Below are 22,895 nucleotides of genomic sequence, written 5' to 3' on the forward strand. Positions count from 1 at the left end.
AGTATGTTCAGTGGAAGTTAGAGACACATAAGAAGGGAAAGTGTCTCCCAAAGTTGCTTTGTTGCTGTTCTCTCTGGGAAGGATGGGGGTCATAGAGCTCTTAGCATCTTAGCTTGATCAGAAGAAAGCTGGCTGCGCTGCAGAATGAGGTAGAAGGCATCCTGCAAATCAGGCCTGTTGTGGAAGTTAAATGAGAAGCTCATCATGACTGGACTGTTTGGGTGCTACTAGTTCTGTCTCTTGTCATCCACCCGCTTACTGCGGTATGGCTATATGTCTTCAATGTTGTTAATTTAAATACAAAATAAGAATACTAATGTCCAGATTGCCTAGCAGCAGAGGGGCGAAAAGCCAATAAGAAATACTGCGCTTGAACTGTAAGAGTTTCAAAAATAACCCATTTTCATTAAAAGATTTTTCTCAGTCATTGCCTAGATGCCTGTCTGCTGCCAAGTTGCAACTGACTTATGGCAACCTCATCAAGGGGCTCTCAAGGCACATGAGAACCAGAGGCGGTTTGCCATTGCCTTCCTTGGCAGAGCGTTCCTTGGTAGTTCCCCATCCAAGTACTGGCCCTGCTTAGCTTCTGAGATCTGATGAGATCAGGCTATATTGTACTGCTTTCCCTCCCTAGCAACTGCCTACAAGAGGGGGAAAAACCCTCCAGCAATACCAGTTTTAGAGGCTTGAGTTCCACAGCACCTTTTCTGAAGGAAAACACTTCTGCATGCAGGTGGTTAATTGCTTCCAAGAAGATAAGGTGATAAATTCGACTGAACTTGAATCCCATGAAGACGGAGGTCCTGTACCTGGGGTCATGGGTCCTCAGGTTTGGGGATCTAGCTCCCAACCTTTGATGGGGCACCACTTGTGCCCATTCCATCAGTCAGGAATCTTGGGGTGACGCTGGATACCTCTTTATCAATGGAAACCCGGGTTGAGGCAGTTGCTTGGTCTGCTTTTTTCCATCTTCGTTAGGTCAGGCAGCTTTCTCCCTACCTTTCAACCCATGACCTAATGACAGTGATCCATGCAACGGGTCCAGAATGCTGCTGTATATATCCTAACCAGAATTCCATATAGGGCACATATTACTCCCATCTTGCGGCAGCTACACTGGCTTCCTATAGAATTCTGGATCAGATTCAAGGTTTTGGTTTTGACCTATAAAGCTCTGAGCAGACTGGGACCAGCATACCTGCAAGACCACATCTCGCTGTATGTACCCTGGAGAGCACTTAGATCTGCTTAGATAACCTGGTGGTCTCCGGCTGCAGGGAGACTCGATTGGCCTCGAACAGAGCCAGAGCCTTTTTGGTCCTGGCTCCAACCTGGTGAAACTCTCTGTCTGTGGACACTCAGGCCTACCAAGTCCGTCTATCCTTTTGGTGGGGCTGTAAGACAGAGATGTTCTATCAGGCATATGGCTGAGGCTGTTCTGTGCTATCTGATGAGCCTCTCTACCAATCTCCTGTTGAGAGGGGGCTGTGTTATCATTCTGGCCCCCCATATGATTCAATCTGACTCGAATGTTGCCCCCTCCTTCCCTTCCCTTCCCTTCCTCCCTTCCCTTCCCTTCCCCTTTTGTGTACTATCAGCAGGGGTGGATGTTAAAGATGAGGACCACCATCTTAGGGATTACAAGCTGAAAACTGTAAATTTTTATGTGTATTATGACTGTGTGATTTTACTGTGATTTTAAATTGTATTTATGTCTGATGTAACCTGCCCTGAGCCTGTTCGTGGGGAAGGAGGGCTAAAAATCAAAATAAATAAATCAAAATACACAACCTCCCCCAGCACCCCATTATACCACTGAAATGGCCACATACAGTCAACAATGTTTCACTTTAGTATTAAACCAAATATTCCATTTTCAATTTGAGATATTAAAATGTTTCTTCTAAACAAATAGTTTTTTTTATAAAGCTCAACATTTAGGATACAATCTCTGCATTTGATATTTGTAATAAAATGCTGAAAGAACAAGGTACACATGATGAATAATGTAAAATGGCAACCTGAGCACAAGTGGCTCTGATAATGAGACCTGAGATAATGTGTTGGTAATGTGTCCTTAACCTACTTCCAGAACCAACGTCAAAAGCAGAAGATTAAACAGGGCTCCTAGTCAACTAGTGACAAAAGGGAATCCCTGAGCTGTGGAGTTAAAATAAGTGATACAATAGTCTGTTGCTTCCCATGGGATTTTGTGCATCATTTTTACTAATTATTCCAAACCCTTAATAGAGCACCTGCACATCTGTCTGGACACCCTGCCATAAGAATTTGGTCCCCAAACAAAACAACAAATCAACATTGTTTCTCTATTCCTTTGAGCAGCACATAGTTTTAAGGTCCTTCTGGGTCTCATTTCCTTTACAGGGAGAGAGAGCAATGTTGAAATGTGGTGTAAATTTCCTGGCTTAGGCAACAACAGCTATTTCACAGGCAGAAACTCAGCAGTGTTTTCAAAATAATTCTCTCATTGTTTGGATCCCCTTTTCTTTCTCACTGTATTGTCTGCTTTCTTAGCAGAAGTGGCTAGAGTATACTATGGCAGTCTTTCTGGCTTTTTTCTGCTCTTGAAGTGCAGCTCCAAATCCTAAACAGTCCTCTATCTTGAAAGCCACATATATCCCCATCTATTTAAAAGGCACCTATGATTAGGGTCATGTATAGTCTATGCTAAAAATAAAGCAGCCCAAATTTTATGCTAAACCTGAATTCTATGAGCTGAATCAATTATGCAATTATGCTCCCTGTGGTGAGTTTTTAAATGAGACATATCTCAGCTCATGCTTTTGGTCACAGTGCTACACAGGATTATGAATTCCTATTAAGAGTAACCAATTATTGAAGAACAACCTGCTGATATTATAAGGCAGCATTAAGTCATCATAACAGATGGAAAAGATAAATATGTGTGAGAAAAAAATTGCCCTATAGGTCTGTCCTTAGATCAACGTGTTTTAAGGTTTGTATTCAATTGCTTGTCCATTTTGAATCACATCTAGATATTAATCTCTTGCTACTCAAGTAAGATTCAAATAGTTGAAAGATGTTCTCAAAGATCTTAGTAAGTGACCAGTGGTCTCTTTCTATTATAGACTGAGAAATTAAGTAGAATGGTGTTCACTTTGAACATCAGGAAATACATGAATTGCACTATTAGATTGTTTTCTTTTAAACAAAAAGAACATTTAAAAATTGGAAAAGAAGATCAGCAGCAAAAGTTGTACACTTGAAAAATGTGACCAAATCAGAAGAGGGTTCACATGGTTCTGTGTTGACCTGCCAGCAGTAGGATAGCCTGCTTTGTAGTGCTGTTCATACAAAGATTGCTGCATGCCATATTATTGCATGGAGCCAAATATAAACACCTGTGCACATTTGTACCAACTTCCAGCCATACTAGCAAAAACAAAAGAACTAGTTGATCTATGCCTAGATTATGTAACTGAAAAACAATTTAGGTGTTACAAAGCATCCGTATATGAGATGCATGAGGAAACTGAATAGAAATGTCATGGTGAATTTAGGTGCCAATTTTCACTACAACATGACCAATGAAAGCATGGTACTGTACTGGTAACTAATGAAAAATACTGGACTCCTTCAAGAAAGCTTGTTTTAAGCCTAGTAAACCAATCAAAACTGAGCAGTGATCTGGACATAGGGATGCTCTCCAACTCATTAGTAGATGGTTGTAAATTGCACTGGGGAAGCTGTGTTGTATCTTGGAATAACAACAAAAGAAAATCTTGCTTTGATCAAACTTTAATTTGGTGTTGATGGTGCAAGTGATAATTGTAGTGAATTTTGCTAATTATACAGATGTTGTTCACAGGGGTTCTGTTATCATTCACTGTTTGTAAAATGTGCCACTAGAGCAGAAATGCTTGCTTGGCTATCTAATCAAGTTATACACAAAGGATTCAGATGGATTTTTCCAGAATGCAATAGAGCTATTGCATAATTATTGCAATAATTGGGATGTTTAGAGATCCCAAAGAATGTGGCTGTAATTATATTCTATAAGATTTTAGATTTAATCGCACTTTTCATTGTCAACTACATAGGAAGCAGTCTCATACAAAGCCAAACTATTGCTGCTTCTACCTCTGTATTGTCTCTTTGGGAAGAGGCTGCCCAGAGTCTCTGGAAGAGGTATTTTCTAACTGGGCTGCCTTGGGTCATTTTACTGGAGATGTCAGGTATCAAATCTGGGACTTTCTCTATGCAACATGTATGGTCCACCACTAAGCTATATGTCCTCCTTTGAAGTATTACTTTTATCATAATTTTAAGTATTTTTATCTTGCATATTTGAAGGCAGTGTACAAATTGAATAAAAACAGGAAAACGGGTGGTAACTAATAAAATGAGACAAGTTAAACAATAAAGCAGAGCCAGCAGTAAAACACAAGGCTAGATCCTATGAAAAAAAGGAGTTAATGGAATTGTTCTCTCTCTCCCCCTTCCCTCTAGATTCTCTTGTGCCTCCCTGAAAAGCTATTCCTGAAGGTCTCAGAATCCTTGGAAAGAGTATAGAGTGTAATATGGGAGGCTACAGTTTGGGGGGAAATTGACAGAAATACCCTCCTCTCCTTTTAAAGTTCCCCTCATTGTTGCAGTATCTCCCCCCCTCTCCACGCATCCGCCATATGCTGTGTGGTAGAATACAGGAGAAATTCATTCTACGAACTCTGCCTAATCATGTTGACTAATGGAATCCAACCTACTATATATCAGATGTACTGTAAACATGTTGATGTGAAAAGTATGAGTAAAACAGGATGGTCTTCACCTGGTGCTTAAATGGTAGTACTTTAGGCACTGGGCAAATTTTATCAGAGGAAGATTCTGAGTCCACTGCCATAGAAAAGGCCTTTCTCTAGTAACTGCATACTACTAACTATACCTGTACTCTTTTACTTATTTATTTTTTATTTTTATTATGAAAAAGTTAAAAGATAGAGCAAAAGATAGAAAGTAAAGCATAACAGAAACACAACTACAGAGAGCCAACAGGGGGCCAGCCTTCTTCCCCACCACACCCAGCCAGCCAGCCAGCCAGGAGAGTGATGGCAGGGGTTGGCAGCTGGAGGCAGAGGAGGGCAATCTTATGTGGAAGTCACTTAATTCTTTTTTGAATTCTTTCTTCTTCCAGGGTTGCTGTATGTTGGCTTTAGTGCCTGTATGTTCGGTCTCTACAGCTTCATGCCTGTAGTTATCAAGAAAACCAGTGCTACATCAGTCAACCTCTCCCTACTTACAGCAGACCTGTACAGCCTTTTCTGTGGATTGTTCCTCTTCCACTACAAGGTAAATAGAACAGACTGTGCATTTTGAATAACAGATTATTCTCTGTTCGACAGTGTGTTCATGCAGAGAAAACATTGCAGGCAAAACAATGACAAGATCTCTGTACTGCTTACCTCTATCCTAATGCATCACATTCACAATTCATTTTATAACCATTGGAGCCCCTTGTGAAGGAGTGCATCATCCTTGCTGCTGTGCTATTCAATTGTGACTAGACATAGGCACAAACAGCATGGCGAACGAAAAAACCCCACGAACAGCCCGTCCGTCTGTTTGCAAACAAGCCGTTCGTGAGACGCCATTGCAAACGAACAAGCAGTCATTGCAAGCCTCATTCGTTGAGTTTGTCCACTGTTCGTGAAGCCAGACAGTCAGGCACCTTCAATCACTTCCCTTGGCAACGGAGGTTTGGACTGCCTGAACTCTGTCTGCACTCCTTCTGTCGCCCTGGTAACCCCAATCTGAGCCCAATTTAGCTTGATGAGCAGGACTTCCTTCCAAGTGTGGAGCTCCAAATTGGTTACAATTGGTTACATGGCAGCAGAGACCAGGGGGAAGGGAGGGTGAAGGGGTGGTGTTCTGTAGCCACGGGCACTCCAATCTCATCCCTGCAAACCCTGTTAGGCAGTTCTGATTGCCAACCACAGACCTCCTTCTTTTCCCTATGAGACTTCTGGTTATAAAAGAGCACTGTGCTCCAAGTTCTGGCTTTAATTTTCAGCAGGCAGTGGAGTGGGACAGAGCTGTTGCTAGCCTTTTGGGAGAGAGACAGGGAGAGTGCATTGGAGCTGGGATTTTTTCTGTGTGTGGTGTGTGGGATAGGGATCTATCCCCTCTGGTTCCAGGGCTCCTGCCAGGCCCTCGGGCCAAGCTCAGTGGGCAGCTCAGCTGAGGGCTCACACATTATTATTATCAGTGCCTGATCTGGTCAGGTTTCTGGGAGTGCTGGGCTAGGGCTCTAGCCCCTCCCTCTGGTTCCAGGGCTGCTGCCTGGCTCTAGGGCCAAGCTCAGTGGGCACCTTGGCTAAGGGCTCCCCCTGATTATTACTGCCTGATGTGGTCAGGTCTCTGGGAGTGCTGGGCTAGTGCTCTACCCCCTCCCTCTGGTTCCAGGGATGCTGCCTGGCTCTGGAGCCAAGCTCAGTCATAATTACAAATACACCTGAAAAGCAACACACCACCATGAAGCTCTTTGGTGGAAAGGTCAGCACCTCACAGGGTACAGCCGCTGACCTTTCAGGCACCTTTCAGGTGTATTTGTAATCATGACTCCTGAGGAAGAGTTTGAAACAAGCTCTTTGCTGGCATCTTGTTGAGTTAGGGGGATTCTTGTGTTCCCTTTTTCTTGCCTGGTGTAATTATAAGAGTTTGATAAGAGAAATGGTTTTAGGGATATTTTTGTATACATGTACCTCTCATTGTTGCACCATTGGGCTTTAGTGGTTGAGCCCTTGTGTGAATTTCTTGACTGTTTCCATATGCTGTTACTGTTGTTTGCCGCTGTTCCTGCTTTGCTGTAAATTTTGACTGTAATTTTGACTGTATGTCTCTATAGCAATTTGCACTCTTATGCACTTTATTCCTTGACAAAATTGAATTGAAATACATTTATATTTCTTCATTGGTTAGCCCTTTTATTTTGTTTTTTGGCTTACTCTTTTGAGGGCTGCTCCGCTTTGTCTGTTTTTTCTGGCTCTGGGTCCAAGCTCATTGGGCACCTTGGCTGAGGGCTCACACTGATTATTACTGCCTGATGTGGTCAGGTCTCTGGGAGTGCAGGGCTAGGGCTCTACCTCCTCCCTCTGGTTCCCGGGCTGCTGCGAAGCCCTGGGGCCAAGCTCTGTCACATTGATTATTATATGTCGTCTGGTGGAGCAGAAGGGCCCATTGCAGGACATCCTGTCATCTACGGACGTTCTGAGGAGGGGAGAGGAGCTGAGCTTCAGCTCCATAGAATGGAGATTCCTTGCCCAGATGTCCTGGATGCTAAAACACTTTAAGGAGGCCAGTGAGCTCTTGTTCACGTACAAGGCCAACCTGGGTCAGGTCATCACCCTGATCAACGGGCTTGACCAGTTCCTGGCCAAGGAGCTCGAGCACGAGAAAGAGCTGCTTCCTCAGGGTCCATGATTTTGTGAGGAGGATCCAGGCATGCGTGGCTGAGTGCTTGCATCCGATGCGCCACAATATGCTGTACCAAATGGTACAGCATGTTATGCTCCCTCTTTGACCCCCAGATCAAGGGCAGCATCGCCATGTGGGCGGGTCAGATGCAGCGCTGGAAAAAGGAGCTCCGCAGAGCAGTGCTCTGTTTCCAGAAAGAGAAGGCAGGCTTGAGGGAACTGGGCAGGGGTGAGGAGCAGGCGGTGGAGAAGGAGGAGCAGGAGGAGGAGGAGGGGTGGAGGGAGTTGGGAAGAAAGCCATGCCAGGAGAGACCCACTTGATCTCTGGGCCTCATCGGTGTGCTGTGTGGTTGGCCGCAGCACAGTGGGCGCATCTCTCGCAGTGGAGGACTCGGCAGGGGCTATGGTGTGAGAGTACCTCACAGGGCCCACAGAGCCCCCCCCCACTCCAACCCCTTGGAGTATTAGGTGAATAAATCTTCTGTATGGCCGGACCTGTCCATCATGGCAACCAACATCCTGTCCTGCCCTCCCTCCAGCGTGCAGAGTGAGCAGGTGTTCTCCCACCTGAGAGACCTCCTCCGTCCCCACAGTGCACGTCTGCATCCGGACCTGGTGGACATGTTGACCTTCGTCAAGGTCAACAGCAACCTCCTTGGGTATCCCTCCTTGGACCTGTACCTACCTGGGCTCTGAGCCTCCCCAAGTCTACTGTGGTTCTTTTTTTCTTCTTTTTTTTTGTATTCTCCCCCCCCCATTTTTTTTATTTAAATATGCTTTATAAACAGTTACAAAGTCAAGAAAAATAACCAGTGGTACAAAATAAGTTTTACACTACATACATTTAGAGTAACTTAGATATTGCTAACTCAAAAATATTTTTATATGCAAATATATCTTCATTGATTATAAGTACTATAATTTGGCGTCTCTAAGGCAGGTAATAACTTATATCTTAACATTATTCCTAACTACTATCTAAACTACTATCTGTTCATAAATGCTTATAATTCTACCTCTTTTCTTTTTTTCTGTGGTAATATTTAGAATATTAGTGAGAAAAAAATTTAAATGTGCTTTTAACATGTTAATGATATCCAAGAATATTACAGTGACTAGTCTTTATAAATTGCTTTAGCCAAGAATAGTAAAGTGAAAAATATAAACAAAAACTTGTAACTGTTAATATTGTCTTTACAAAACATGTCAACATAACCCGTTACCCTCCTCCTCCCATTCCCTCCCCTGCCCAACCCCATTTCCCAACTCCCCCCCCCCATATCACCCAAAGTAATAGTTCTTCCACTGAAAATAACTTCAACATTCAAACAATATTGTACTCTGTAACCATATGGACATTTGCCATCGGTTATTGGGGGGAAAAAACCAAACTTGAGTACAATAAACTAAACAGTGGGAGCAAGTGCTACTGTGGTTCTAGGCCAAGCTCCTGTGTCGCAGGCTCCAGCTGGTCTCAGTTCTCGGGGCTGCTTCTATGGCTGTTAACCCATGGTCCCCCTCTCCCAGACAAGTTCCCAGATGTTCCCTCTTTCAACCTCTCCCTCTCTGGATGCCACCAATACAACCCTTCCCCACAACTTGTCCTGCCCATCGCATTCTTTCCCTGACAATTTCTCGGACGGTCCCTCTTCCATCCTCGCCCTCTGTGGATGGACCGGAACAACCCTTCCCAACAACCTCTCCTGTCCTGCCCATCCCATGCTGTCCACGAAGGCAGGAAGGTGGGTGATGTCATCTGCCACCACTACCCCACGACTCAGTGGGTTTCTCAGCTCATGGCTCACCAACAAAGGGGTCTTCCCAGTCCTGCTCTGCAATGCAGCCAGCGGTAATCCTTTCTCCCTGTCTCCCTGACATGTTTCCTGACGGTCCGTCTTTCAACTTCTCCCTCTCCGGAACCACTCAGATGCCTCCCAGCCTGCCCTGTCCTGCCCATCCCATCCTTTCCACAGAGGCAGTTAGGTGGGCAATGTCAGCTGCCACTGCTTTTGGCCACAAGGGACAGCTCTGCTGCTGTTGCTGATGATAGGGTTGTACAGCACGGGGCCCCCTATCTATGGGCTCCTGCTGTCCCCTCTGAGCAGGGGGAAATTGGTTCCTCCCACCCTTTCGGCAAAGGCAGGAAGGTGGGTGCTGTCTGCTGCTGCTGCTTTTGGGCACAATGTACAGCTCAAGAGCTGTTGTGACTATCGTTGTACAGCACGGGACCCCCTATCCATGGGCACCTGCTGTCCCCTCTGAGCAGGGGAGAATGGGCCCCAGCCATAACACCCATCCTTTCCGCGAAGGCAGGCAGGTGGGTGATGCTGGCAGCAACCTACCTGTACTGCCTGGACAGGTAAGCGGTCTTTGAGTGGTGCAGATTCTGTGGAACTGCCATCTTCTGTAGGGTGAACCCTTTGCCCCCCTCTCTCAGACAAGTTCCCCTTCCCTCTTGCAACCTCTCCCTCTCTGGATGGCACCGACCATTCCCCATGACTTGTCCTGCCCATCCTGTCCTGTCTGCGAAGGCAGGAAAGTCAGTCATGTCAGCTGCCACTGCTTTTGGGCACAGGGACTACCACATCACTGCCACTGCCTTTGGGCTTTCCCGCTCCTGCTCTGCAATGCAGCTGTGACAGACAACCCATTGCTCTCCTCTCCATGACTAGGTCCTGGACATTCCCTTTTGATCTCTCCCTCTCTGGAACACTCCAACCCCTTCCAACGATCTCTCCTGTCCTGCTCATCCCATCCTTTTCGTGAAGGCAGGAAGGTGGGTGATGTCAGCTGCTGCTGCTTTTGGCCACAAGGAACAGCTCTGCTGCTGTTTCTGATAGGGTTGAACCACATGGTACCCCCCTTTCCATGGCACCTGTCTTGCCCATCCCATCCTTTCCACGAAAGCAGGAAGGTGGGTGATGTTAGCTTCCACCACTGAGTACCTCAGTGGGATCCTTGGAGGAGGCCTTGCAGCAACAGTTGGGATCTTCCCAGTTCCCCTTCCCTCTTTCGACCTCTCCCTCTCTGGAACACTCCGACCCCTCCAAACGACATCTCGCCCTCCCATCCTTTCCACAAAAGCAGGAAGGTGGGTGATCTTAGCTGCCACCGCTGAGTACCTCAGTGGGATCCTCGGAGGCATCCTTGCAGCAACTGTTGGGATCTTCCCAGTTCCCCTTCCCTCTTTGGACTTCTCCCTCTCTGGAACAGTCCGACCCCTCCAAATGACATCTCCTCTCCCTCCCATCCTTTCCGTGAAAGCAGGAAGGTGGGTGATGTTAGCCGCCAGTGGCCAGACCACCCTGCCCCGAGAGGGGAGGCAGCCTGACGCCACCTCCCCAAGGCCACCAGCCCCAGCAGCCGCACGCATCACCTACATCCCTGTTTGCACAGGAAAGTGCAGTGCAGTACTCTGAGGCCTGGCGGGTGGGCACATGCGGGGTGCTGCTGGGGAGCGGCCAGACTCCATGCCCCTTAGAGGGGGGTGGCCTGCCGCCATCTCCCTGAGCCCACCAGGCCTGGCGTCCGCACTCATCACCCATGTCCCTGTCTGTGCAAGAAAGTGCAGTTCAGTACTCTGAGGCCTGGCAGGCAAGCACATGGGGGGACACCAGTGAGTGGCTAGACCCCCCACCCCCTAGAGGGGGCAGCCCACTGCCACCTCCCTGAGCCCACCAGGCCTGGCGTCCACACTCATCACCCATGTCCCTGTCTGCGTAGGAAAGCTCAGTGCAGTACTCTGAGGCCTGGCAGGTGGGCACATAGGGGGTGCTGCTGGTGAGCAGCTGGAAACCCCGCCCCCTAGAGGGGGTGGCCTGCCAATGCCTCCCACAGCCCGCTAGGCCCGGCGGCCACCAACCTGTCCCACCAACTTCCAGCTTTTGTGGAAAGTAGCCTCAGGGAGGCCTGGCGGGTGGGCACATGGGGGGTGCTGCCAGCAAGTGGCCAGACCCCCCACCCCTCAAGGAGAGGTGGCCTGCCAATGCCTCCCCCAGCCTACCAAGCCCAGCAGCTGCTGACATCACCCACCATCATACCTTGGTGGAAAGTAGCCTCAGGGTGGCCTGGCAAGTGGGCACATGGGGGTGCCACCAGCGAGCAACCAGACCCCCTGCCCCTAGAAGGGAAGCAGCACGCCACCACCTACCTCAACCCGCCAGGCCCAGTGGCCGCCAACATCACCCACCTTACTTACTTCTATCCAGAAAGTAGCCTCTAGGAGGCCTGGCAGGCGGGCACATAGGGGGTGCCGCCAGCGAGCAGCCAAAGCCCCCGCTCCCTAGAGTCCACCACTTGTACACAGGGCAAAAGTTAACTGGTGGCTCCCATTGTGTCGAATGTGAATTTCCTGGGGGCATCAGATTTGGGAATGTATAACTCCACGATCTGTATTGCAATCTTGACCAAACTTGGGTGATGGCTGGAGGAGAGCCTGCTGAACACTCCCTGTCTAATTGTGACTAAAACAAGAGGAAACATTTGCTGCAGGAGAAAACTAGGGATGCTGCAAATTTCACAGTGAACCTGTTTGGCAGTCAAACATACTCTGTTTGATATTCACAATCAGACCATGAGCTGACGATCAAAGATACATTCAGTTTGCAACAAACAACTCGAACAGCTGCCTAAGCAAGCTTGCAACTGCCTGTTGGTCAGAAGTCAATTCCCAACTAATAGGAGATCAGCTGGGAGTCAAGTTCTGATTCATGCACTCTCCATCAGAAAAATTGCTACACAGTACAGCTAGAGATCAGAAGCAATGGGTTTCTCATCTTCTCATTGCAAAAGGTAGAGGGGGATAAGATTATTTCTCTTCCATCCTCTCTAAACTGGGCAGAAACAAAAGCAATGCAAAACTCTTGCTTCCTCCAGAAGGCCACAACTGAGTGACCAGAATAAAATAGGGCTGTGCCAAATATTTTCTAGTTCTTGTTTTCATATCAAAAGCAATATTTCAGTGGGGTAGAAATACTCCTCTCAGTTTTTTTATTGTATGAATGTATATGTTATTGTCTGTCCATCTGTCTGTCCAGTGCCACTGCCTTTTCTGGTTGCAGGTACTTTGACCCTCATTTTTCCCTCTGTCCATAGCTATTTTTTTTTCTTTCTGGAGTTGTCACATCGGTGATCTAAGTCAATCAATGATGTAATGAATAGGATAACATTGTGGAGCTATGTAGCCAATCAGATGCGGTTATATGGTAACATCCCTGAGTAAGTGTGATGCATCTTGAATTAGTCACACTCAGTCTAGGAAAATGCAGTCAGTTGGATGGTGTCACAGTGCTTATGTAGCCAGTTAAGTATGATTAAATGATGATGCCATGAAGAGCAAGTGAAAGCACTTAGACTAGGAGAAGATAATGTAACTGGGTAAGTAAACATTTCCTGAAAGAGGTCAAAAATTTGTATAGGAATACTAAGATGTGTCAGCCACAGACCCTTGCTTCCAGTGGCCCAGTATCCACCATAATGCTTAATCATAGTTAGCATTATCCATATTCTTAACATTCAGTGAGACCACGGTGTATCACTTGCCAAGCTAAACCCTGCCTCCGGAGGGCATATAGGAAGGAGACCTAGCTATTACCTTTTAATGAGAGAGACTGGAGTGGGAGAGAATTGACATTCACCATGATTTGCTTGTTGAAGACACAATGCATAACTATCTTTAACATAGATCGCAATTTGCAAACTACATTAAACTAAGATCTGATGTCCTGGCTTGTGGACAGTCCTTAATCATTTAGTAGGTATTCATGCTGAAAGGGAAAGGAACCACAATAAACACTCTACATCTTTAAAGCTTTGTTTGGAATCATTCACATTTATGAAAAACTCAAATTTAACCTGTTGATCAGAATTGGTATTTCTAGAGACATGAGTATCTAGGCAGACCTGTGATTTGTTTTTGTTTTATGGGAGGAAAACCAGTTCTTAAAGTGTCCCCTGTCATCATCATCATCATCATCATCATCATCATCTTCTTCTTCGGTCTGTTTATTCTGCATGTTTCCACCATCTGAAAGGCAGCACTTTTTCCAGTCCTGCTGCACCTCTTCTTAGCTGTACAAATCGCTTTGTTTTATAGCAGATGGACCAATGGGCAAAAGCCCTCTTCAGTGGAAAGTAATGGCTTTACGCTAAATTAGAATCATTGGAGCATTTTAGTAACTCTGGCAGAATGGTAATTTTTATGAGGCTTTCAAGTAACTGTTGTGGTTTCTCTTTTCCGTGATGCTACTTTTCTCACCCAATGGCTTTATTGTACCTTCAGCAGTAAATCTCTTGAAATCAAAGGCACTCTAGGAAAGGATCATTACCTGGTTTTTGGGCCTTGGAAACTGAATGCTGGCCCAAAAAATATTTGAAGTGTTTTGCTAGTGTCTCATGTTCCTGTGCCAGGGAGTTGCATCATCTTGAAGTATGTTTAGAACTGATCCTCAGTCAATATGTGAGGTGCCAGTTTCACAGGTAACAGTGACTCAAAGGAGACTAGCTCTAAATGTTTTTAAAGGCATTGTGATTTGCAGACAGTCCTAATGTTTTATATTGGGGGAAGTTTCTTATTTTCTTAAACAATAGTGTTTTCCACTTGCACAATTACACCAGCTTTTCTGGATATTTAATCCATGAGTATTGGATCTGCTTTGGGCCTCTGTAATTCTGCAGTTCAAGTCAAACCAAAGTGGGGTCTGTTTATTTTTTCTGCACTAGAAAAACCCTCTGTTTCTGCGGCAGGCTTTCTGGAATACACATCAGTTTCATCAATTGATGGGCTGAAGAAACTTGCAAGGTTTTTTTTTCTTTTGTTAAGGCACCAAAATTGTTGTTTTTAAAAAATGCCCAAAAAGAATGGATTAAATGGCACAGTAAGCACACTGAGCGGCTTTAAAATATCACGTGGGATTCGGAGCTCTCTGTCAAGTTTTTGTGTTAGCTATATTGCAGTGTCTCGTCCCGTCCGTCCCCCATCCCCCCGGCCCAGGGTCAATTGCAAGGGTTTTTGTTTTCAAGGCCCCAACATTGCTCTGTTGCTATTTTAAATCTTTTTTAAAAAAAATCTGGGGGGAAATGGATTGGTGGTTGTTCAACTGTAAGGCATAGGGGATAAAGTGTCAGGCCTCACACCAAAGAATACATTCTGAGCTTTCTAAAAGCTTCCATTTGACTTTGCTGGGGGAAAAACATTAGAATATGTGCGCAGAAAGAAAAGCTGCAGATAATCTGGGGAAAGAGCAATTCTGCAGCTGATGCAGCCTTTCTCCATCCAGAATGCAAAAAAGTCTAGGAAGCAGTTTGAAGAATGAATTGGGGTATTTTAACACTGCATGCAGAACTCAGGAGAGAAATCAATGCAGTATGGGACCAGAACTGATTAAAAAGCCCTATGCAGAAAAGATCAACAATGACTTATGGCTTGCACTTTGACTTTGAACAAACATGCAAGTGGCATTTCCTTTATTTGATAAAAAGTCAAAAAGCGATTCAACACAATACACTATGCGTAGCTGAATTTTTAAAATCAATAATGATTGATTTTGAAAATATAGCTATAAGATGCTGAGGCCAGCTTATTCTCAGTTTTCTTCACTGTAGCCACTGTAGCAGAAAGTAATGCATCCACTCAAGCTTCTCACTGCTGCTTTTTTGCCTTTGGAAAGGCTGCTGCAGGTTCATACATCTCCAGCTGTGGTTAGCTGTTATGTTATCAGTAGAAGGTCCAACAGCATTTCTCTGCATCCCTTGGGGGGAAAGTGGGAAAAGGCAAATGACAAAGTAACTGCTGTTCCTTGCCAGAAATGTGTTGTGTAAAATGCTTTTTCCCATGTGCAGAATCTTTCCTTTTCCATTCCTCAGTACAAAGGAGGATGGGTCAGCCACCTCTTTCATCTCAGCATGAGACATTATTAAGGAATGGCCTTTAGCTTAATTTCAGTGAAAGTAGCAGTGGAAGCAAAGCCCTTTGTTGCTGAAATTAAACTATAGCTGTTTGACAAGGCTGGTGAAGCCCTTTCACATTTTAGCTCTAATCTACTCATCATTCCTAACTGAATAAAACCTGTCCCATCCTGTTCTACTGTTATCTTATTGCTTTCCTTTTTCCTAGAAGTTTTGTCTCATTACTGTCATGTACAGAATTCTCCAGGCTAGGTAGAATTCTGCATTTAAGTAATAGCAGCATATCCCAGCATGGGATTCTTCTTTCTGTTCAGTGAGAGAATGAGGGATAGACTGGAAGAGATAAGAGCAGGGGAGGGGGAAGAGAACTGAAGTAGTAGGAGGAATAATACAAATGTGTGTGAATGTATATTTCTACACATACACACAAATATTCTTTCAGCAGTGTGGTTAAGCTGATACAGTATCATACTAAGACTGAGAAGACCTGGGTTCAAATCCCACCCTGCTATGACCACTTGGGACCATAGCCTTGGGCCAGTTTCCATCTTTCAATCTAATGCATTTAACATGGTGGTTGTGAGAATTAAATTGAGCAAGCAGACAAATATGACTGTCACCCTGAGTCCCTTGAAGGAGCATGTTAAAAAGTTAAGGACCGTTGAAGAGGCCCGGTGTTTCAATATAAAACCCTACATTGGTCTCCCTTCAGAGTCCTCAGAGACTTCAGTTGGTACAGAACACTGCAGCTCGTTTACTCTCAGGAGTTAGATGGAGCATGCATATCACTCCCATTCTGCAGTCACTTCATAGGCTTCCCATCCGTTACTGGGCTCAGTTCAAGGTCATAATTATCACATTCAAAGCCTTTGATGGCCTTGGCTCCTGATATTTGTGCGTCTGCTTCTCCCCTTATGTTCTGTCATGGGAGCTTCGCTCATCTGTGCAGGGTCTTCTGCAGTTGGGCAAAATCAACAGCTGCCCACACACATGCTTTCTCTATGGTAGCTCCAACCTTATGGAATGGCCTGCCTGAGGTGGTCAGGAAAGTCCCCATTCTCCCAGCTTTCTGCAAACTGTGTAAAACTGAATAATTATTCAAGAGTGCTTTCTACCCAGATTACAGGACTGTGTCATAAGAAATACCTCAGAGAAATGCATTGGTAGGGACAGGGGCTAAACTCTACGCTATATTGGGTACTGTCTGCTGATGTAGATATGTGCCTACTAGGGAGTGTCCACGCTGCTCAACATGCCGTGGAAATTAATTATGCTTTGTGTCAGGTAGATTTAATCTCTATGCTCGACTTTATACTTGTTTAAAATTTTGCTGCCACCATTCTCTATTGTATCTGTTTCCCTGAATGTCTTAAGCATTGTTCATTATTGTACTTTGCTCAGTTAATGCCCTAGTTGTCAATTATATTGTATTTTTATTCACACGATTGTAATCCACCTTGGATCTCAGTAAGAAAGGTGGACTAATAACAATAACAACAATAATAGCAACAATAATTTTAAAAAATAAAATAAAACCAGGATGAATTAAGGATCTAGAGATGGGCACGGACTGGCATTTGCCTACGGACCGCTGGTTCGGGGTTCGGGCGCTTCCACAGACCACGGTCCACAAACTTTTAACGGACCAGGCCCGGTTCAAGAACTGGTTCGAGAACCGGTTCGAGTCAGAAAAGGCCTTGGTTTTCCCACAGATTTTCACTTCAGTCAACTTTCCCCACCAAAAGTTCTCATGTAACGCTCCTCGATTATCACTTTTCCAAAGAGACAAACAACAACTTCCCCTCCCCTATTCTGACTGACCCTTACCCACCCTTGGGGGAAGGAGAGAGACTTGTGCTCCTGTCCAGGAGAGGTGGCTGCCCACAAAACACACCTACATGGGGCTGCATCAACAAGAGATGCCCTCCCCGGGGGTGGGGAGACCAACTCTCCATGATGGGAAATGAATGGATGTACTTGAGTGAAAGCCAACTCCGCAACAGGATCATGTAGCAATTCAAAGGCCCCTTGCTGGAATGGAAGGCATGGAAAGGATGTCTTCCACACCTTGAGGGAAGGAAACTTATGCTACCCTGTTCAGAGGGAGCCTCTTTGGGCAGTGGACGACAAGTCCCACCTTAGTGACGTGGTGTGTCAGCTTGCTTGCTATCAAGCAAGCTGACCTGGGCCACTGTCCTACTTCTCACTGGACTTCGGGGATTGACCCTCAGAGGGGCTCTTGTGCTTGCAACAGCAGGACAGTCGCCGACGAAACCCACTTCACCGAACATGATGCAGTCCATCAAGGAAGCTCATCATGTGCCTTAGACTGTTTTGTCAGCATACAAATCATATCAAGAAAAAGAGGAGGTACTTAGAAGGTGCCAGGGACAGGGCTTGTCATCGGGAGGAGGATAATATATGGTTGTTGTGGGTTTTCCGGGCTGTATTGCCGTGGTCTTGGCATTGTAGTTCCTGACGTTTCGCCAGCAGCTGTGGCTGGCATCTTCAGAGGTGTAGCACCAAAAGGAGATGCGACCTCTGAAGATGCCAGCCACAGCTGCTGGCGAAACGTCAGGAACTACAATGCCAAGACCACGGCAATACAGCCCGGAAAACCCACAACAACCTTCGTTCTCCAGCCGTGAAAGCCTTCGACAATAGGATAATATATGTTTGTAAAGCTCAGTCATCATGTGCCTTACACTGTTTCATCAATATACAAATACAAATCCACTATTTAGGGACTGAAAAAGGCTTAGAAAGAAGTGAAGCAGACAGAGCCCCCCAAAACGTGCTGCCAGCGGTTGTAGGGTGGGTGTTTCACAGAGGCCAGTAGCAGTCTGCCCCCTGCACCTCAAAAGCCAGGCTGGAAATGCCCCCCAAGTCACCCACTATTTAGGGAGTGAAAAAGGCTTAGAGAGAAGTGAAGCAGACAGAGCCCCCCAAAACCTGCTGCCAGTGGTTCTAGGGTGGGTGTTTCACAGAGTCCAGTAGCAGTCTTCCCCCTGCACCTCAAAAGCCAGGCTGGAAATATCCCCCCAAGTCACCCACTATTTAGGGAGTGAAAAGGGCTTAGAAAGAAGTGAAGCAGACAGAGTCCCCCAAAACCTGCTGCCGGTCATCAGAGAGTGGGTGTTTCACAGAGCCTAATAGCACTCTCCCTCTGCTTGCATCTCATCAGCAGCCAAGAAAGAATGTGGGGGAAAGAAGGCAAGAACTCAGGCAGACAACGCCCAAAGCTGCCTTGCACCCACTGTGGGTCTGTGAGTGGGTGGCGTCAGAGCACAATAGAACCCACCAGCAACCCAGAAAAAAGGAAGAGATTTGAGGGGGAGGGGGGATTAAGCCCGAGAAGAACCCAAGGACTCGAAAAACGCACAAATAAAACAGAGTAACCCGATAGTGCGGTAAAAGGATTTTTTTAAAAGTGCTCTCAAGAAAACTAGAATAGAAAGGAGGAGAAAAAAATTAAACAGGAATGGAGAAAAGAGTAAGCTCTCTTGCAACTGAAGCCCCAAAGCCCCAAGGCACAAGCCGCGCTTTCACAAAAAAAACCCCTTCCCCACAGCAAGCAGTTGCTAAGCTACCTCGTGTCCCCGCACCAGAAAAATGGAGCGGAGCTTCGCGCGCTTTGTCTTTTATGTAGAAAGGCTGGTGATCTCTGTCTGGCTGACAGAGCTGCCAATCAAGGTTTCCTGGGCTAAGATTGGTGTGTTCCAAATGGGGAAGGTGGCTCCACACCGCTGCCGAGGAAATTGTTTGAGCGGGAATCCTGGCATGACAGGCCAACGGACACACGGACATAAAGCCCCAATGTTCGGCTGTTTCGTAAGAAAAACACGCGCCCACGGCCCGCGTGTTTGCAAAGGACGAACTGGGTAAGTTCATGACGAAATTAGGTCCGTTATGCGGACCGTGCCCATCTCTAATATTCACATATCTGTTGCCTGTTAACCTGGGGAAACCTCATTCCCGTATTACAAAATGAATTCATATTTAGACTCTTTGGTGCCCTGCCTGTAGTCTTTCATGCTAATTTACAGTTTCCCTCAGAGGGATTTAGTAGCCACTTTTCTCAGAGCGAATGGTAATTTAGGCTTCATATGTTCTTATGCTTTTGATTTGCAAACCATTTGCTGAATTTTACTTATTACAAGAAAATTGCAATCCCACTAGATTATATAAGCAGTTTATCTCTCATTCTCCATTAGCAAAGCCATGTACACTGAGTGCGTTCTGCATCAGCAGGTCTGGTCACACTGTTTTGTGTCATTAACTAGAAAGCCAACCACCATAAATTATATTCCATATTGGAAAGATCACACATTCTGTTTCGTCTCTGAGAAACATCAGGTTTTTAAATGCATTGTATTACTAACTGAGATAGAATATGCAGAGTTGCATAAGGGAAAGGGTGAAAATTGTTGAGAAAGTAACAAATGCACAAAAAAGCTGAACTTCATGTTCCTCATGTGTGTCAGCATTGAAAACATTTCTCGGAGGATGTGGGGTGGGATATTATGAAGTCCATGGGACTATTTTCATTTGATTGAACCAAATGCCTATCAGTTGTTCTCCTGGTCTGGCATCAGATATAAGCCCAAGCCTCTTACAATCAGGACCAAACTAAACATTACAAAACTATAGAATGTAATATGGGCACTTTGTTGCAAAGCACACTTAGAAGCTTGCCTCCCCTGCATGGGTCTGTAACCCCCAAGGGGGAGAGAGACATGGAAGGGCTTTCAGGACAAAATCAGTGGAGAGGGATGAATTAGAGACCGGCCCCCCCTGCCCCGGCCCCTTAGCGTTGTCAACAGTGACTTTCTAATGAGAGTGGGAAAGTGCCAATTAAACCATTTTTATATAGGCTATGACTATAAGGTAAACTGTGATTTGGCTTTCCTTGAGGTGGCTGCTCACAGGCTTGTTCTTGGTAGCTTCTCAGCCTGGGGACTGCTGCCATCCTAAGCTCAACCCACAGGACTGCTGCCATCCTAAGCAGGTTGGCTGGGAATGCACTGCAGGATTCTGGATTCCATAGCGCAAAAATCTGGAGGTCTGTAATGGGGCCTGCCTCTCTCACTCCTTATCTGAGTTGCCTAGAAAAAAGCAACATTCAGGCATGGGGAGGGGGAATATATAATGCATATATTGTAGACCAGATACTATTAGTAGTAGAGGAGACAATCTCATACCTTGAGCTTGGTTTGTGGCCCACTTGCCAAAGATCTTGGTCACTGTTGCTTTGCCCCTCACTTTAGCACATGGATTGGTTCACTTGCATGGATGGATTAATCTCTCCTGCAAGTATCCTTGTACAATGCACTTGATTTGCGCACTCTGCTTATGCCTCATCTTTGTTCTACTTATTTAAATTAACATGAGGGACAAGGTCAAATTGCCATCCTCCAGGTGACGGCTGGATTTCTCCCAGAATTACAAGTGATCTCCAGACTACAGAGAGCAGTTCTCAGGAGGAAACTGCAGCTTCAGAAGGTGGAGTGTATGGAAGGTGGAGTGTATGGCATCACACCCCTGTTGAGTTTCCTCCCCTCCCCAGACTCTGCCCCCAAATCTCCAGGAATGTCCCAATTTGGAGTTGGCAACCCTAGGTCAAGTGCGTGGGTGCTGATACTTATGGAACTTTGTGGTTCTTCTGTCCTTTTTGTTTGATGTTTCCAAACTGATGATTTTGAAAGAACAGTGAGTTGCTCTCCTTTACTGTTCAGCTAACGATGAAATTGTGCTGTGTGAGCATATATGTTTAATTTGTGCAGATACAGATTCAAACTTAATGCTTTTAATCAGTTAAAGACAAATTTGGTGCTGGAGGAAAAATCAATCAAACTTTCTAGTGTCAGATTCTGTCTTGAGGAAGATAGTTTATAAGGGAATTGGATGAATTCTCTCCGAGTCCCTCCTTTGTCATCTTTTTTGTTTTTCTTTGTGAAACAGACAGCAGATAAGACTCTGCCAGTATGTCCTTTAGATGACAGAGTAGGAATCCAAAGTTAAACCTCAGGGGAGGACAGGAGCTGGTAAATAATATGCTTTCTAAGAAAGCATTCACAGTAGTGCTGGGATAATAGTATAGGGGAAACACTATGGACAGAGCTCTATATTATCAAAGTACAGCTTGTGTTTTTCCAAGACTGCTTTGTATGTAATTAATGCTCCCTTTCATTTCAATTTACTGCACACCAACCAATGAATTGTAAAATAATTTATAATTACCACTTCTAGTCCATTATAAAAATGTACTATATAAATAACCTGCCAGTAGAATGCTAAAAAGTAATATAGTGTGCTTATGTCTAGGATATCTTTTTCTGTCCTCTTGATGCTACTACCACTTCATAAATATTGACTTATCAGAATATTAAAATAATAGCAAAGATTGTATTGGATACAAAGGACAGTAAGTATAGTCAGATGATCCTCTTGACTGACATACATTCCCTTCTACTGGATTTAAAGAATTTTATTACAATCATTAAAAAAATCTTAGAAGTAGTTGGTTTTATAATTTTTTAGGCCTCTGATGTTTTCCCACTTGCTCCACCTTTCTTGAAGACATTGCCAGAATTATTCTAATGTCACAGCAAGCCTATGCTATACTTTTGAGGGTCAGCTGCCATTGGCTTAGCTGCTCCCATGTCTCAAAGGACCTGACTAGCCTTGGGAAAATGGAGGGACCCTCATTTATGAAACACCCTCATTTATGGCAATACACCATAGAGGGGTTTTTTTTGTTAAAGAAGAAAAATAAAATAGAAAAATAAGGGAAAATACCGAAAAACCAAACAAACCCTTCATTACGATGTTTCAAAAAACACAAAAGAAGAAAACCTATTGTTAACCTTAGCATTCTATGATATAAACAAAAGCCCATCTTTATCAGCCCTTACATTTTCTAGATTTATACTATTTCTTAGATATGCCATTTTAGACATGAGGGCAATTTGTTATGTTCTCATAATAAAGTCATTAATATTGGGAGCCACAAAGACTTTCCCACAATACGTCTCACGCTGTCTTGCAGCAGATAACAAGCTCATGTCAAGCTGTCTGTCTGAAGCAGATGTACAATTTTTAACATTCCATAATAAAGCAACCACAGGATCAAATGGTGAATCATGGCCTGTTAATACTAAAATATACCTACACCATGGGATTACAAACAACACTATATGGGTGGAAAATAACAGACAACTCTGTCTGATTTTAATAACTGCATTTGATTGATCATTTCAAGTACAGGTTTACACTGGCACAAGAGCAGTGCTATTATTGGTATGTCCAATGTCTACAGGGTAGCTTTTCTAATATTGTGTGGTCACAGAAACACACACAATGTCTTTTTGTATGATAGAGCAGAATGCCCTTTGTCGCATTCTTGTGCGTTATCACATCTTAAAACATATTATTGTCTATATCATGGGCTTTACTTTTAAAAATCAGTAGATAATAGAGCTGCAGTTGTATTTTTCTTGTCTCCTCTCCTTTGGTAGGAAAAAAAATCTAGCATAGTGA

General features: G+C 44.9%; 1 protein-coding gene across 1 annotated transcript in view; it reads left to right on the forward strand.

Moving 5' to 3' along the window:
* SLC35F1 (solute carrier family 35 member F1) overlaps nt 1–22,895 on the forward strand; it is a 423,749-nt gene that overhangs the window by 396,999 nt on the left and 3,855 nt on the right. Inside the window, exon 7 of the mRNA XM_054984460.1 lies at nt 5,174–5,328. Within this exon, the coding sequence (XP_054840435.1) occupies nt 5,174–5,328 (155 nt within the window). The remainder of the gene's footprint in view (nt 1–5,173; nt 5,329–22,895) is intronic.

This window comes from Eublepharis macularius, chromosome 1, assembly GCF_028583425.1.
Source record: "Eublepharis macularius isolate TG4126 chromosome 1, MPM_Emac_v1.0, whole genome shotgun sequence".
Classification (NCBI taxonomy): domain Eukaryota; kingdom Metazoa; phylum Chordata; class Lepidosauria; order Squamata; family Eublepharidae; genus Eublepharis; species Eublepharis macularius.